The following is a 15174-nucleotide window of genomic DNA, read 5'->3' on the forward strand; positions in this document are numbered from 1 at the left end:
CCTCATGTTTCTTTTTTATCTATCAGTGCCTGCAAGCACTGGATTTCCTTCATTCAAATCAAGTGATTCACAGAGACATCAAAAGCGACAATATTCTTCTTGGAATGGACGGATCTGTCAAATTGAGTAGGTATTCTTGGTCAGGCACGGCGTTCCCAGGATGTGGTGTGGGGCTGCTTTTGACTGACTGCCAGTTACCCAAAAGTGATGCCTGTGGTAGTGCACTGACCACTGCTGCAAGCTAAGAGCACAATTCCAACATGCAGAGAGGTGTAGAAAGGAAAAAGCTGTAAAGAGTGGCTTTGGTTTGTGTATGTCCCTTCCAGAGGGAGGGAGTTACAATCTAAAGCTTCAAGTGAACAAAAGCCACTGTGTGAAACTTAAGGGGGTTTTTAAGTGGCCAATTCAATATTTCCTTGGCTACAGCACTGAGTAAACAGAGCATGGACACTTTTCCAGATAGATTCAACAATGCATTCTCAGGCATATAGTGGAGATTTCTTTTGCTTGGTTTCATAATTCAAGCTGGCTTTAACACTTGTTTTTCTCCTCAGCTGATTTTGGCTTCTGTGCTCAGATCACTCCTGAGCAGAGTAAACGGAGCACAATGGTTGGGACTCCTTACTGGATGGCACCAGAAGTGGTGACAAGAAAAGCATACGGCCCCAAAGTGGACATCTGGTCACTTGGGATCATGGCAATAGAAATGGTGGAAGGAGAACCTCCTTACCTTAATGAAAATCCTCTCAGGGTAAGGTGCAAATAAAATCAGATACCGCTGTCTTTCTAACCTGTCCCATGTTTTGTCTCCCATGAGACAAAATCCCAGTCACATCAACTTGAACTAGTTCCACCAGGGCTCGCTTCTAAAAATGTCACTGGAGCACATCAGCACATACTGTAGCTTTGGTTACGTCAATGGGAGAACCTCAAAAGAGAAGTGACATGTAGCCAGTTCAGAAATGTGCCATTTTTGCCTTCACCGATGCTTGAAATTTCTCATGCGGTTTTTGAACTCTTTGAGCTGTATCTCTGAATGACAAGAATTTTTCAGTGGCAAGTTTCTCCAATTGGGGAGTTTTTATGAAAAGCATTTCAACTGAATCTGCAGGCAGAGAAGTCTTTTCAAACTTGGATCAGTGCCGATTGCTTACCTGAGCCTTTCAGGAAGTGCCACTAGTTATAGTAATGCAATAATTATGTATTACCAAATACATTTCTAAAAGGAATTTTTGCACGGATCCTTGTAGTAAACTAATGTATTTTTAATGTTTTGAAGTTTTCCATTTTATTCTAATTCCTTAAAATGAAATGACCAGTTCTTACACCAAATGAGCGTGTAATAGTGGAGGAATGTATACCAAGATAAAACCTCATGACTGATAGCTGATACAAAGTTAAATGCTGCACAGTTAATTCCTGATAGGATGCAGGAATTTATGAGGAAATTAATTTTGACCTGTGTGTATATATACGTAATTTTTGTTAAGGCCAGAATTAAAATAGAGCATGACCCTTAGCTTTTGTCATAGCAGTAAGGCTGTGCTCTCTGGTCTATGGCACCCAGACTGTGTACTGTGGACTGAAAGAAGAAACAACAGAAAGGTCAGGAGATACCTCCAGCCGTGCTACTTAAGAAAGGAATACAACAATTATACAATCCAGTCTTTTTGAAAAAAGGTTCCTCAGTTTTCTTGGAAGACTTCTTGTGGTTTGGTAGGTGCCCTGGGGTTTTTGGTTCCAATGCACATGTGTGGAGTGGTGTGCACTGTGCCACCTCGTGAGGGGGGATAAGAAACAAACAGGTTTGGATTCAGACCGATGCTGAATCCAGAATGCACCATAGCTGGCAGGGTGGCAGTACGGCTGTGTCACTGCAGCCCAGTTTTATCAGCAGAGACTTTTTGCACATCACCAGTTTTGCTTCAGTTCGCTGTGTCATGGTTTAGCTTCAGTCTGCAATTAAGCACCACCCAGCCGCTTGCTCACTGCCCCCCCCCCCCCCCCGTGGGATGAGGGAGAGAATTGGAAGAGCAAAAGTAAGAAAACTTGTGGGTTGAGGTAAGAACAGTTTAATAACTGGGGGGGGGGGAGGAATTGTAATGAAAAGAAAAACAATAAGAGAGCAAGAGAGGAACAAAACCTAGGGGGGAAAAAAAGTGATACAACCACTCACCACCTGCTGACCAATGCCCAGCCAGTCCCCGAGCAGCGATCGCTGCTCGCCTGCCAACTGCCCCCGTGTCATGATGCCATATGGTATGGAATAGCCCTTTGGCCAGTTGGGATCAACTATCTTGGCTGTGCCCCCTCCCAGCTTCTTGTGCACCTGGCAGAGCATGGGAAGCTGAAAAGTCCTTGATAAGCACTGCTCAGCAGCAACTAAAACATCCCTGTGTTATCAATATTATTCTCATACTAAATCCAAACCACAGCACTATACCAGCTACTAGGAAGAAAATTAACTCTGTCCCACCTGAAACCAGGACAGTATCCACCCCTTATTCTATACCATCTATGTCATGCCCAGGTTCTACCCTTTCTAATACATTCCAGTTAATCACCACCCCTTTCCCTGTTTTTGATATATACACACAGATATCATTCCCTTGGTCTACGGGCCACCCCTCCAAAATGTTCGTTAAGTTCATTTAGTTCATGACTTTGGGCTCCAGCTGCCATAACAGTCCTTCAGGGCAGGAGAGATGGGGTGTGGTGTTGGACTGTTGCGTGCTGAAGCCAGTTCTGGTTCCATCACCGCTGCACTTTGCTTGGTTTCATCAAAGTTCATTCTTCATTAATCTGGGTGATTCTTACTGAAATACTGTTGATATGGCATATAGCAACCATAGAAGTGATGACATACAGTATTATATAGCAATTAACATCATACCATTCAGTTCATTGTCTATTTTCACCCAAAATCAAATCCCTGTGAGGTACACATCAAACTTCCCCATCCTTTTGCATCACCCACCAAGTGCACCCTTGAGCAAAAGCAATCCCACAAGTGGGTTTGCCTTTGCCTGAGGCAGGAGTAACCCAGACTGCCTTCCCCAGCATATTTTTTTATGTGCACTACAGGGACTTTATCCCCTTCTACAGTACATAAAAGTTTTGATTGGGCAGGGCCAGCTCGATTGACAGATCCCCTAGTGTTGACTAACCAGGTGGCCTTTGCTATGGGTGTATCCCAATGTTCGAATGTCCCACCACCCATTGCAGTCTTTAACAGTCCATTCTATTGCTCGATTTTCCCGGAGGCTGGTGCATGACGGGGGATGTGATATACCCACTCAATGCTGTGCTCTTTGGCCCAGGTGCCTATGAGGTTGTTTCGGACATGAGTCCCGTTGTCTGACTCAATTCTCTCTAGGGTTCCATGTTGCCATAGGACTTGCTCTTCAAGGCCCAGGATAGTGTTCCGGGCGGTGGCATGGGATATGTTTCCAGCCATCCAGTGGCTGCTTCCACCATTGTGAGCACAGAGCACTTGCCTTGGTGGGTTTGGGGGAGTGTGACATAATCAGTCTGCCAGGCCTCCCCATATTTGTATTTCAGCCATCGCCTTCCATACCACAGAGCTTTAACCTCTTGGCTTGTTTGATCACAGTGCATATTTCACATTCATGGATAACCTGTGCAATAGTGCCCATGGTCAAGTCCACCCCTTGATCGCGAGCCCATCTATATGTTGCATCTCTTCCTTGATGGCCTGTGCTGTCATGGGCCCACCAAGCTATAAATAATTCACCCTTATGTTGCCAGTCCAGATCCACCTGAGCCACTTCAATCTGAGCAGCCTGATCCACCTGCTGGTTGTTTTGATGTTCTTCAGTGGCCCAACTCTTGGGTACATGAGCATTTACGTGACGTACTTTTACAACCAGCTTCTCTACCTGGGCAGCAGTATCTTGCCAGAATGCTGCAGCCCAGATGGGTTTGCCTCTGCGCTGCCAGTTGCTCTGCTTCCATTGCTGTAACCACCCCCACAGGGCATTTGCCACCATCCATGAGTCAGTATAGAGATAGAGCACTGGCCACTTTTCTCGTTCAGCAATGTCTAAAGCCAGCTGGATGGCTTTTACTTCGGCAGATTGGCTCGATTCACCTTCTCCTTCAGCAGTTTCTACAACTTGTTGTACAGGACTCCATAAGCCACCTCCAGCATGACTAATTCCCTCGGCTACTGGATACCTCTCTCCATGGTGGTCCATTTGCCTGGGCAATATATAACATCTTCCTTGAAGGGACATCTTTCCTTCATATCTGACAGGAGTCGCCTCCAGAGGCTGAGGGCTTGTGCCCCTTTTCCAATCGCTTTGTCAATGCCCCCTTCCCTAGGAAGGGATCCCAGCTGTTTGGCTTCCTTACCCTCTAATTCCAGGCTACGGGCCCTGTGATCCCAGCATCGGAGCAGCCAGGTGACAATGTGCTCGCCTGGACAATGGCCGGAATCTTTTCGCATATCTCACAGCTCACTCAAGGATAGGGATCAGGTGGTTTCCATCACATTTACAAGTTCTTCCTCTTCCTCCTCCTCTCCCTGTGATGGCCCTGCTCTTCCATCCTCTCTTTCTAAACGAGCTGACTTTTGCTTCCAAGATTTCTTGTGTATAGGGGCCGGCATGGGTTGGTTCCCTGGTTCAGCCACAGTGCCTGTCACGGGGGTTGGAATAACCACAGTATCTGTCGCCAAGGTTGGAGTAGCCATAGTGCCTGTCGCAGGGGGATTTGGAGTAGCCGCGGTGCCTGTCACTGTGTCATCAGATCCAGACACCTTCTATTCCCCTTGAGGGTTCTGAATAGTGTTGAACAGGCCTTGGTGGGCATGGGCCAGGCCCCAGCACGTTGCAGTGACTTGTGTCTCTCTGGAATTGCCAGGGTGACAGCATACTTTTCCCAAATATTCTACTAATTTTTCAGGATTCTGCACTTGTTCAGGGGTGAAGTTTCAAAACACTGGAGGTGCCCAGCATCCTAGGCATTTGCCCATGCTATCCCACACACTCTGCCACTCATAACTATCCAGCCTCAAGGCAGATCTCTGGATGATATTCCTAAATTGCTTATTAACCTTAGACAAAACCAAAACAATATTCCCAAGCAATACCAATAGAAGTACCTTAACTATCCAAGGATGTTCAAGATACTGGAAGGTTACTGTAATGGAGGAGGAAACATCACAGAAGAAGGTATTCTGCCATTCTGTATTTCCTCCATAATAAACCTCTCAGAGGAAGAAGTATAATTGCTAATTGTCTTCAATGAGGTGGTACCTGAAGTACAGTAATGGCTTCAGTACAAAGCTCAAATACCAGATTAAGCCAGTCTAAACCTCCCCTGGCGCAACTTGAGGCCATCTCCTCTCATCCTATCACTTGTTACCTGGGAGAAGAGACCAACCCCACCTCTCTACAACCTCCTTTCAGGCAGCTGTAGAGAGCGATGAGGTCTCCCCTCAGCCTCCTTTTCTCCAGGCTAAACAACCCCAGTTCCTCAGCCACTCCTCATCAGACTTCTGCTCCAGACCCTTCCCCAGCTTCGCTGCCCTTCTCTGGACACGCTCCAGCCCCTCAATGTCTCTCTTGTAGTGAGGGGCCCAACACTGAACACAGCATTCGAGGTGCGGCCTCACCAGTGCTGAGTATAAGGGCACAATCACTGCCCTGGTCCTGCTGGCCACACTATTGCTGATACAAGCCAGGATGCCATTGGCTTTCTTGGCCACCTGGGCACACTGCTGGCTCATATTCAGCTGGCTGTCGACCAACACCCCCAGGTCCTTTTCTGCTGGGCACTTTCCAGCCACTCTTCCCCAAGCCTGTGGCGCTGCATGGGGTTGCTGTGACCCGAGTGCAGGACCCGGCACTGAGCCTTGTTGAACCTCATACCATTGGCCTTGGCCCATCGATCCAGCCTGTCCATGTCCCTCTGCAGAGCCTTCCTACCCTCAAGCAGATCAACACTCCCACACAACTTGGTGTTGTCTGCAAACTTAGTGAGGGTGCACTCAATCCCTTTGTCCAGATCATTGATAAAGATATTAAACGGAACTGGCCCCAAAACAGCCCTGGGGAACCCCACTTGTGACCGGCCACCAACTGGATTTAACTCCGCTCACCACAACTCTTTGGGCCCGGCCATCCAGCCAGTTCTTTACCCAGCGAAGCGTACACCCATCCAAGCCATGAGCAGCCAGTTTGTCCAGGAGAATGCTGTAGGAAGTGGTGTCAAAGGTTTCACTAAAGTCTAGGTAGACAACATCCACAGCCTTTCCCTCATCCACTAGGCAGGTCACCTGGTCGTAGAAGGAGATCAGGTTGGTCAAGCAGGACCTGCCTTTCCTAAACCCATGCTGGCTGGGCTTGATCCCTTGGTTATCCTCTAGGTGCCATGTGATGGCACTCAAGATGATCTGCTCCATCAGTTTCCCCGGTACCGAGGTCAGGCTGACAGGCCTGTAGTTCCCCGGGTCCTCTTTCTGGCCCTTCTTGTAGATGGGTGTCACATTCACTAATCTCCAGTCAACTGGGACCTCCCCAGTTAGCCAGGACTGCTGGTAAATGATGGAAAGGGGCTTGGTGAGCACATCTGCGAGTTCCTTCAGTACTCTGGGGTGGATCTCATCAGGCCTCATAGACTTGTGAATGTCTAAGTGGTGCAGCAGGTCACTAACCATTTCCCCCTGGATTATGGGGGCTCCATTCTGGTCCCTGTCCCTGTCTTCCGACTCAGGGGGCTGGGTACCCAGAGAACAATTGGCCCTACTATTAAAGACTGAGGCAAAGAAGGCATTAAGTACCTCAGCCTTTTCCCCATCCTTTGTCACTATGTTCCCTCCCCCGTCTACTAGGGGCTAGAGATTCTCCTTAGCTCTCCTTTTACTGCTAATGTATTTGAAGAAGTATTTTTTATTGTCTTTTACGGCAGTAGCCAGATTGAGCTCTAGCTTGGCTTTGGCCCTTCTAATTTTCTCCCTGCACAACCTCGCTACACCTTTGTAGTCCTCCTGACTTGCCTGCCCCTTCTTCCAGAGGTTGTAGGCTCTCCTCTTTTTCCTGAGTTCCAGCCAAAGCTCTCTGTTCAGCCAGGATGGTCGTCTTCCCCACCAGCTCGTCTTTCGGCACATGGGGACGGCCTGCTCCTGTGCCTTTAAGATTTCCTTCTTGAAGAATGTCCAGCCTTCCTGGACTCCTTTGCCCTTTAGGGCTGCCTCCCAAGGGACTCTGTCAACCAGGCTCCTAAACAGGCCAAAGTCTGCTCTTCAGAAGTCCAAGGTAGCAGTTCTGCTGACCCCCCTCCTCACTTCTCCAAGAATCAAAAAATCTATCATTTCATGATCACTCTGCCCAAGATGGCCTCCAGCCATCACATCGCTCACAAGTCCTTCTCTCTTCGTGAATAAGAGGTCCAGCGGGGCACCTTCCCTAGTTGGCTCCCTCACCAGCTGTGTCAGAAGTTATCTGCCACACACTCCAGGAACCTCCAAGACTGTTTCCTCTCTGCTGTATTGTATTTCCAGCAGACATCAAATAAATGTTGATTAGGACTCCTCGAGAAGCCTCAGGTCAACTGTTAGAAAGATCACTGGATTTCTTATCTCTGACCAAGTTCACATTCAGCTATTCTTGCCTTACCCAGATTATTTGAGATGCTCTTTTTCTCCATATATGCCTCATCTCCTGCTGGAGTTAAGATCAACTTGAACACTTAGAGCTTCAAGGCATCTTCAGGTGTCTGAGTAAAATTGCAGTAGATTAAAATCAGGCATCTGAAGTTGGTACCATCTGTATTAGCTTCCTGGACTCTCTTGCAGAGGTTGTTGCCCCTGAGCTAGGAACAGTGAACAGCTTGTTATGGGCTGCCTGAGGTTCCCATTATCAGCTAGTTTTATTAAGGTAAATCAACCCTAATAGGGCCAGGATCCGTCTGCTGTTGTATGTGGAATCAGAGGCTTCAGTGAGAGGCCTCAGCTGCATCCAAACAGGAGAGCTTAGAAGCAAGACCTGTTTTTACAGCTAAGTTGTTCAGCTGATGGCACATGGTAGTTGTTGGGCTTCATAGTCACATTTAGACCACATTCAGGGAATTCTGCAAAGCTTGGAAACAAAAGGATGCTCTTTCATTTTTATGAACGCTTGTTTTAATAATGGAAGGCACGCAGGAGCTTCAGTTACTGATGCTAACTTAAATACATAAATAAATTATAAGGGCGTTAAAGGATCATTAATCATAGAGTTAACAGCAGTCTTAATGTAGATGCATTTGTTGTTTTCCACGTGTAGAGCAAACGCATCCCACGTTGCTTAGGTTCTTTCCAGCCTATGCAGAACTCACAGGAATGAACCATTTTCCAGCCATGAGTGTCCTGGATATTTCTGTGATGGTATTTGTTTTCTCTCACTGTGATTTCCTTCCATCAGGCGTATGCCTAGGGCCTGAGGGACAAACATTGGTGCAATAAATATCCTTTGAAATGCAGGTGGGACCTCCCTAGTTTCAACTGAAAAAAACCCCAACAAACCAAACTAAGCATTTCTGTTTGCTTTTTCATTTATTAACCACAGTGCATCAATTTTCCTCAAAACTGTAGCATATTTTCCAAATGCTGTGGATCTGCTACAGTTTCAGGCTTCTAAATCATCTGTATATTGTTCTGTCATGTATCTGGGTGGCCTGGATAACTTCAGGATATCATTTTCACAGACTGCAGCTATAATTGTATGCTGAATCCTTCCTTGGTTTTTGGTATGTTAAACAAATTAATGAGCTTATTGCGACTTTGCAGCTACTGCAAACACTCATTTCCTTTGTACTGTACTTGTTTTTCTTTGCTGGCTGTATCATAGGAAACCAAAAGATACCTGATAAGAAGGTACTTCAGCTTCCCATAGACCTTTTTCTGTTGTTGTAGAAATATTTAAAAGGTGCAGTACCTAGCTAAAGATGACTCTTCCTCATGATTCATGTTCTGTGAAGAAATGAGCAACGAAAAGAGCTCCATTTGTCCTGATGCTTCTGTTTCACAGTCGGGTGAATGTAGCTGGAATAAAATTTCCAAGGTTGACATCGGTGCTGTATTCCTTTACCGCAGGAGAAGTAACATCCCTTGGGCAGCACAATTTAAACATAGTGAGGACAGGCACTCCAGCTCACCACTGTGTCCAGTGGCTGAGGTCAGCTGCAGATGGACAGGATAAGACTGATTTTGTGACATTTATGTTGTGGGAAAAGTAAAGAAACTTCCTTTTATTGTTTTTACTCTAGCATAGTTCATTGCCTTTTTCGGCTTGGAAATTTTCTTTGTATTTAAGAGGGTAACAACAAAGTCAATTTGGTCACGGTCTGTTTAAATGCCAGTAGTGCAGAGCTGTTGTTATCATGGCAGACATTTTTATGGAAGACTCCTAGGCCTATTTCTGTTATTATTACTGTATATTTTAGACATATTCTGCAAGTTTAAGTTTGAATAGTTCAAAATGTTTGTCTTATGTTTCTAAATAACATCTTGCAAAAACAGAATGAACTCATCTCTCTAGCTTCTCAGCATGTTAGACCTTGGTTACAAGTGAACCACATTGGATAATGCTCACCCTGTGTTTTGCAAAATTACTTTATAATTCCTTGGGCTGAGGAGTATCAGGAAGACTTGCTAAGCTGCATGAACACTGTCAGCTGCATGGAAGTGAGTGTCCTTGGCTTTGCTTAAGAAACTTAAGCTTAGCTTAGGCTAGATGCTATTGAGGAGGCGAAAGGCTGGAATTTTCAAGTGTTTTGGATAGGCCTGTGTGCACAGAGTGACTGTGCATTCAGATGAGCAGCTGGACGTTTATGCACATCATGGAAAGGAATTCACAGAGGACTCAACCCTTAACACAGATGAATACTCCCAGTTCTCAGGTAACACTTTGCTTTGGGTTTTAAGTTGTTCCAGCTCTTCTATCTGTGAGGATGACCCTGAAAACATCAAACAAGTGTAATAGATCTAATGTTATCTTTCCTAAAAAAAAAACACAAAAAAAACCCCCAAAACAAAACAAAAAACCCAAACCAAAACAAAAACAACAAAAAAAACCCACCAAAAAAACCCAAAACAAAACAAAAAAACCCCAACAACTTTTCTAAAGCAGTGGTTTTGAGAGATGGAACTACCCCCCAATTCTTCTCACTGGGAAGCTTGTCTAAAACATGAAGATTATAGTTTAAAGGCAACATAGTCTATTCTGCTTCTTGTCCATTTTTGCTGAAATACTTGGTGAACATATTTCTTTCATAGTCCAAACCACTTTCTCCATGTTACCAAGCCTGAGCTTTCAATAACCCAACTGCCAAAACCTCCCGTTTCTTCCCTGGCAATTTCTGGGATGGGGACTTCATTAATGTATTTACTTAAGTATCAAAATTAGCACAGGGTTACCATAGGGATGGAACTACTCATTTTTCTGATTAGACCATTAAAACTTTTTATTTTACCACATAAGTGAAGCTGATCTGGAATTTGGAGGCTGCTGAAAGACATAGTTGCAGGTGGCTCCTGTCTGCCCAATTATGCATTTTCTTCATAATATATTTGTGCATGCAACGTAGGTGTCTGTGTTGAAAATGAGGTTCCAAATGTTTCTGTTTCTTTATCCAAGGAATAAGCTGATGGATTTACTTTTTTTCATCCGGTTACCATTTTTATCAAGAACAGAGCAAAAAACTTGACTACCTTTGTTTTATGGACGCTGTACTTTAGGGACCAGTGAGCACTGCAGAGATGCATTTTATGTAATATTCCTTTGAAATAATATAGATAGACCAAATTCACACTTTAAAATAGCCTGTAAAGCCAGTATCAATACTTGGAGAAGCAAAATGTGCTTTTGCTGATGCAGTTCATGCTAACTAGGTCAGCCAATGAAATCAGCTGTCAAGGCAAGATCATTTTGATGTTGGAATAGCTGTGGCTGCATCAGGGGTTCTTTGTTGGTATAGAAAAATCATCTCTAACTCTCTGCCAGGGAAGAAACTGCTGCTGGAGATTGGACCTTAAAAAATGGGGTCTATATGAGCATTTATGGATATGAAAGAAACAGGTGGAGTCTTGTGTTTCCTTTTTCTCTAGGCGCTGTATCTGATAGCTACGAACGGGACACCAGAGCTGCAGAACCCCGAGCGACTGTCCGCTGTGTTTCGCGACTTTCTGAACTGCTGCCTGGAGATGGACGTGGACAGGCGAGGGTCTGCCAAGGAACTTCTGCAGGTAAAATGCGAAGCGGCTGCAAGTGAAACAGCTGTACTACGTAAGGTTTTTCTCATCAGCTATACTTGAAGGCATCAGATGGAACCCCCTCACATCAGTCTCCAGTCTTGGTGCTGTTCAAATGAAAAATAAGTAGAATCATAGAATGGTTTGAGTTGGAAGGGACCTTTAAAGGCCATCTATTCCAACCCCCCTTCAGTGAGCAGGGACATCTCCAACCAGATCAGGTTGCTCAGAGCCCCGTCCAACCTGACCTTGAATGTTTCCAGGGAGGGGGCATCGACCACCTCTCTGGGCAACCTGTGCCAGTGCTTCACCACCCTCATCGTAAAAAAATTTCTTCCTTATATCTGGCCTGAATCTACCCTCTTTTAGTTTAAAACCATTATACCTTGTCCTGTCACAACAGGCCCTGCTAAAAAGTTTGTCCCCATCTTTCTTATAAGCCCCCTTTAAGTATTGAAAGGCCACAATAAGGTCTCCCTGGAGCCTTCTCTTCTCCAGGCTGAACAACCCCAGCTCTCTCAGCCTTTCCTCACAGGAGAGGTGTTCTAGCCCTCGGATCATTTTTGTGGCCCTGTTTTGTATTTTGGTAGTATATTCAGTTTGACATGGTGGCAAAATAACTGAAGTGGAATGATACCAGGTACGGAGGCCTGAAACGGTGTTGGTGACTACCGTATAGAGAGATATGACCAGGGAGGAACCCGATGAAATCGGTCACACCCAAGTGCTGAGAGATTTGGCTGTGGGAAGGAATGGGCTGTGGGGTGCTCACTGTGAGCATCAGAGGGGCTCCGGCTTGTCCACCATGCCCCACTCTTAGAGGTTTCTGCCGCTGAGCCCCACTTTTAGAGGTTTCTGCCACCAAAACGGGGACAGCTGAGCGGGACTTGTACACAGCTCCACTTGCTGCCTGGCACAGTCGAGTAGCTGAGAACTGCTGCGGGTTTACTGCCAGGTTTTGTGGCAGATAGGGAGTTGCAGCACGTGCCACTTGGCTGTCCCTGCTGTGAAGGTGCCAGCCAGCGCAGGAGGGACAGGGGATGGGATGGTAGGCGCTGCTCTCACTGCAACCCAGAGCTGAGTCCATCAGCGCTCTGTCACTTGTCTCCCTGCTCTTGTCTTGGTGCTGAAAACCTGTACCTCAGTGGCCTTCAGAACGACACATGGGCGTAAATACTATTGGGATAAACATTTCCTAGAGGTATTGGAGTTCCCCGAGGAATGGCTTATGCCCCTCATCCTTTTTGACAACTAAAATAGCCCATGTCTTTAGAAAACAGGAACCTAAGTATTTTGGGTTTCCTGAAAGGAACAAGGCCCTGGGACACCAACCAGCATTCCCAGAGCGCTGGCAGGGCCTAAATCCCAGCAAGCTGAAGACGCCTTGATAAATGGATTAATAGGATTATGGGCCATGTTTGCCTGTGATAGCAAGGTACTGGACACGAAGACACAGGTGCAGATGGTCCCCTCAGTCCTATTTCTGCGTATTCCTGGTAACCAGAGGAATACTGTGAGTAACTGAGTTTGGAAAGTAATGGTTCATTTCTTTTTTTCCTTTGGGCAGCATCCATTTTTAAAATTAGCCAAGCCACTCTCCAGCCTGACTCCTCTGATCATTGCAGCAAAGGAAGCGATTAAGAACAGCAGCCGCTAGCGCTTCAGGCCGGCTTTCTCCCATGCCAGCTCAGAGCAGGACTGAGAACAAAAACTCTGTAAAACCTCAACTCTTGTGCTGCAGGGCAGATGGATGGATGAACAAACCAACGGTCACAGTCATGGTGGTAGGAGGGAGAACAACCCAGTCCCTCAAGGAGTAAAAAATGATCATTTGTCTTCTTCCTGCTTTCTGGCTCCTTAATTTATTTTTAAGATGAAACAGGGCTTAAGACAGAGAGGTAATGACCGAAAATGCTTTGCTGCCTCAGCCATTTCCCAGGTAAAGTAAATTCAGTTGGAAGATTCCCTTCCTTCTCACCCTGTGAATAAGCTGTACATTCACTTTTCAATTGTCAGTTGTTTCTTAAAGACGGCAAGTCCCTTTTATGGTTTGGGGTTTTTTTGTATGGTTTGGAATTGGAGAAGGGTCTCCTTCATTCATAAACTCCAGACTGCACTGCCTTTTGAATACAGCCCACTCACTGGTATTTGCCCAGTCATGGTACTTCTAGATGGGGAAGAAAGTGAAATGCATTTCCAACCAAAAAGGAATCAAGAGTGGGGCAGACAAACATCCTGTTGAGATACAGGCTTTCAACTGTGAATATATAGTGTTTCGGTTCTTGACAATTTGATTTGTATAACTAATTGTAATCTGTTTGCCTGGATGAGAGTCTTACTAAAATGAAAAAGCAGAAAGATCAGTCAGTGCGCTCAGGAAGGGCTCGTCTGATGCAAAGCTGTAAGAGAAATGTGAGGTGAGAGCGGGCCCAGCCTTGCTTGGTGCTGAGCCCCCGCAGACCCCTTGCAGAGCACAGAGCAGCCTCAGCATCCGCAGACCCAGGCTGGAAGAAGGCGCTTGTAGTAGCCAGCGGCAGCAGACCGGCACTGGGTGCTTGCCTCTTCCTGGGACCGGACTAACCATCCCGTGTCAGAGCCAAACTGGCAGTGGGCTGCTCCTGAGGCGAATCATAGCCACGCTGTGAAATGCGCAGACTGGCGGGATTAGCCATCTTGAGTCCGCGCAGGAGTAGAGAAGGGCAAAACAGAGCTGAGTGGTGGTGTCACTTCTGAGGATGCCTGCTCTCCTGGTCGTCTCGTAGCTCCTGGGAAAGGTCAGTAGCATCTGTGCATCTCTCGGCAGAGGGGGCGGGAGCCGGGCTGCTCCGCAGGCTCGTGCGCAGGTGAGTGTCCTTTAGGCACGCGAGTTCTGCCACGGAAACTGAGGCTGACACGAGTGAGTGACAACTTCCACAGTTTAGACATGCGTGAGCCAGTGCAGCAGACAGCTCTGGAAGAAAGCGCGTTAAAACCTGGAGTTCTGCACTGAGCGAGAGCAAATGTGTGAAATGCAGAGTGGATTGCAGAAGTATTTAGAGGCATCAAGCCAGCCTGCTTTCTGCTGTCCTGCGTACAGCAAGCACTGCTGAATGCAGCTCTGAGCTGCTGGGAGAGAGGGAATCCTGGATGTGACTGAGGATTGTGCTTGACTAGTCAACTGATTTGTAAGGGAGCAGAATAGTTTAAGTATGCAATTTGTGTTTTATTTATTCATTTCTGAAAGAAAGATGCAATGTGGCTTCACTCAGAAAAAGCGTTTGCATGGAGTATTTGTTGCTGTATTTTAGTAGTACAACTAATCAAAGACCTTCAAAACAGCAATTGAAGCAACACCTACCCAGTGAGGGGGGAAAAAAAAAAAAAAAAGAGTAAAACAGCTTTCTGCTGTTGATCTTCGTGTTCAGGCCTGGTCCTGCAAAGGGCTAAGCAGCCTTTAAGGTACTACCCACCTTCATGTTTTGCCAGTAGGAATGAAGGATGCTTGGGCTGTTCTTGAATTAGGCTATTAGCTTGTTTGGCTTTGGCTTCTTATTTAGTTACAGTCTGTGTTGCAACTGTCGTTAATACTGCCAGCTAACCTACCCTCGCTCGCTCTGTCCATCCCAGTGCCCTTGGCTGAGGCAACAGACGGAGGTAATGCTCGTTGAGTTACCACAGCTAAGTATGAATTAACCTTTCCTGATTTCCTGGGGAGCACAACCGGTCTGATTTTCAGATGCCCAAATAACAAAAGATTCTGTTTCTTTTGTGAGGTCCCATTTTTCTCTGTCAGCTCAAGCTATCGATCTGGGGGAGAGACTTTCTTGAGAAAGATAATAATTCGGGCTCGAGATGGGCTGCCCTCAATTTGTAAAGCATTCATCTGAATGAAACATGTTTGTATTCCGTGTAAGAAGTGAAGAAACAAGTGACGTTTCCAG

At 46.1% G+C, this 15174-nt stretch overlaps 1 protein-coding gene across 4 annotated transcripts in view; it reads left to right on the forward strand.

Annotated features, from left to right (window-relative positions):
- Window positions 1-13093, forward strand: part of PAK3 (p21 (RAC1) activated kinase 3) — a 105014-nt gene extending 91921 nt beyond the window's left edge. For all 4 annotated transcript variants that reach the window (XM_072876608.1, XM_072876609.1, XM_072876606.1 and 1 more), the window contains 4 exons: window positions 27-126; window positions 555-751; window positions 11111-11248; window positions 12822-13093. In XM_072876608.1, the coding sequence (XP_072732709.1) occupies window positions 27-126; window positions 555-751; window positions 11111-11248; window positions 12822-12911 (525 nt within the window). In that variant the 3' untranslated portion in view covers window positions 12912-13093. The remainder of the gene's footprint in view (window positions 1-26; window positions 127-554; window positions 752-11110; window positions 11249-12821) is intronic.
- The last annotated feature ends 2081 nt before the right edge of the window (window positions 13094-15174 follow it).

The sequence above is a fragment of the Ciconia boyciana genome, chromosome 12 (assembly GCF_034638445.1).
Source record: "Ciconia boyciana chromosome 12, ASM3463844v1, whole genome shotgun sequence".
Taxonomy (NCBI): domain Eukaryota; kingdom Metazoa; phylum Chordata; class Aves; order Ciconiiformes; family Ciconiidae; genus Ciconia; species Ciconia boyciana.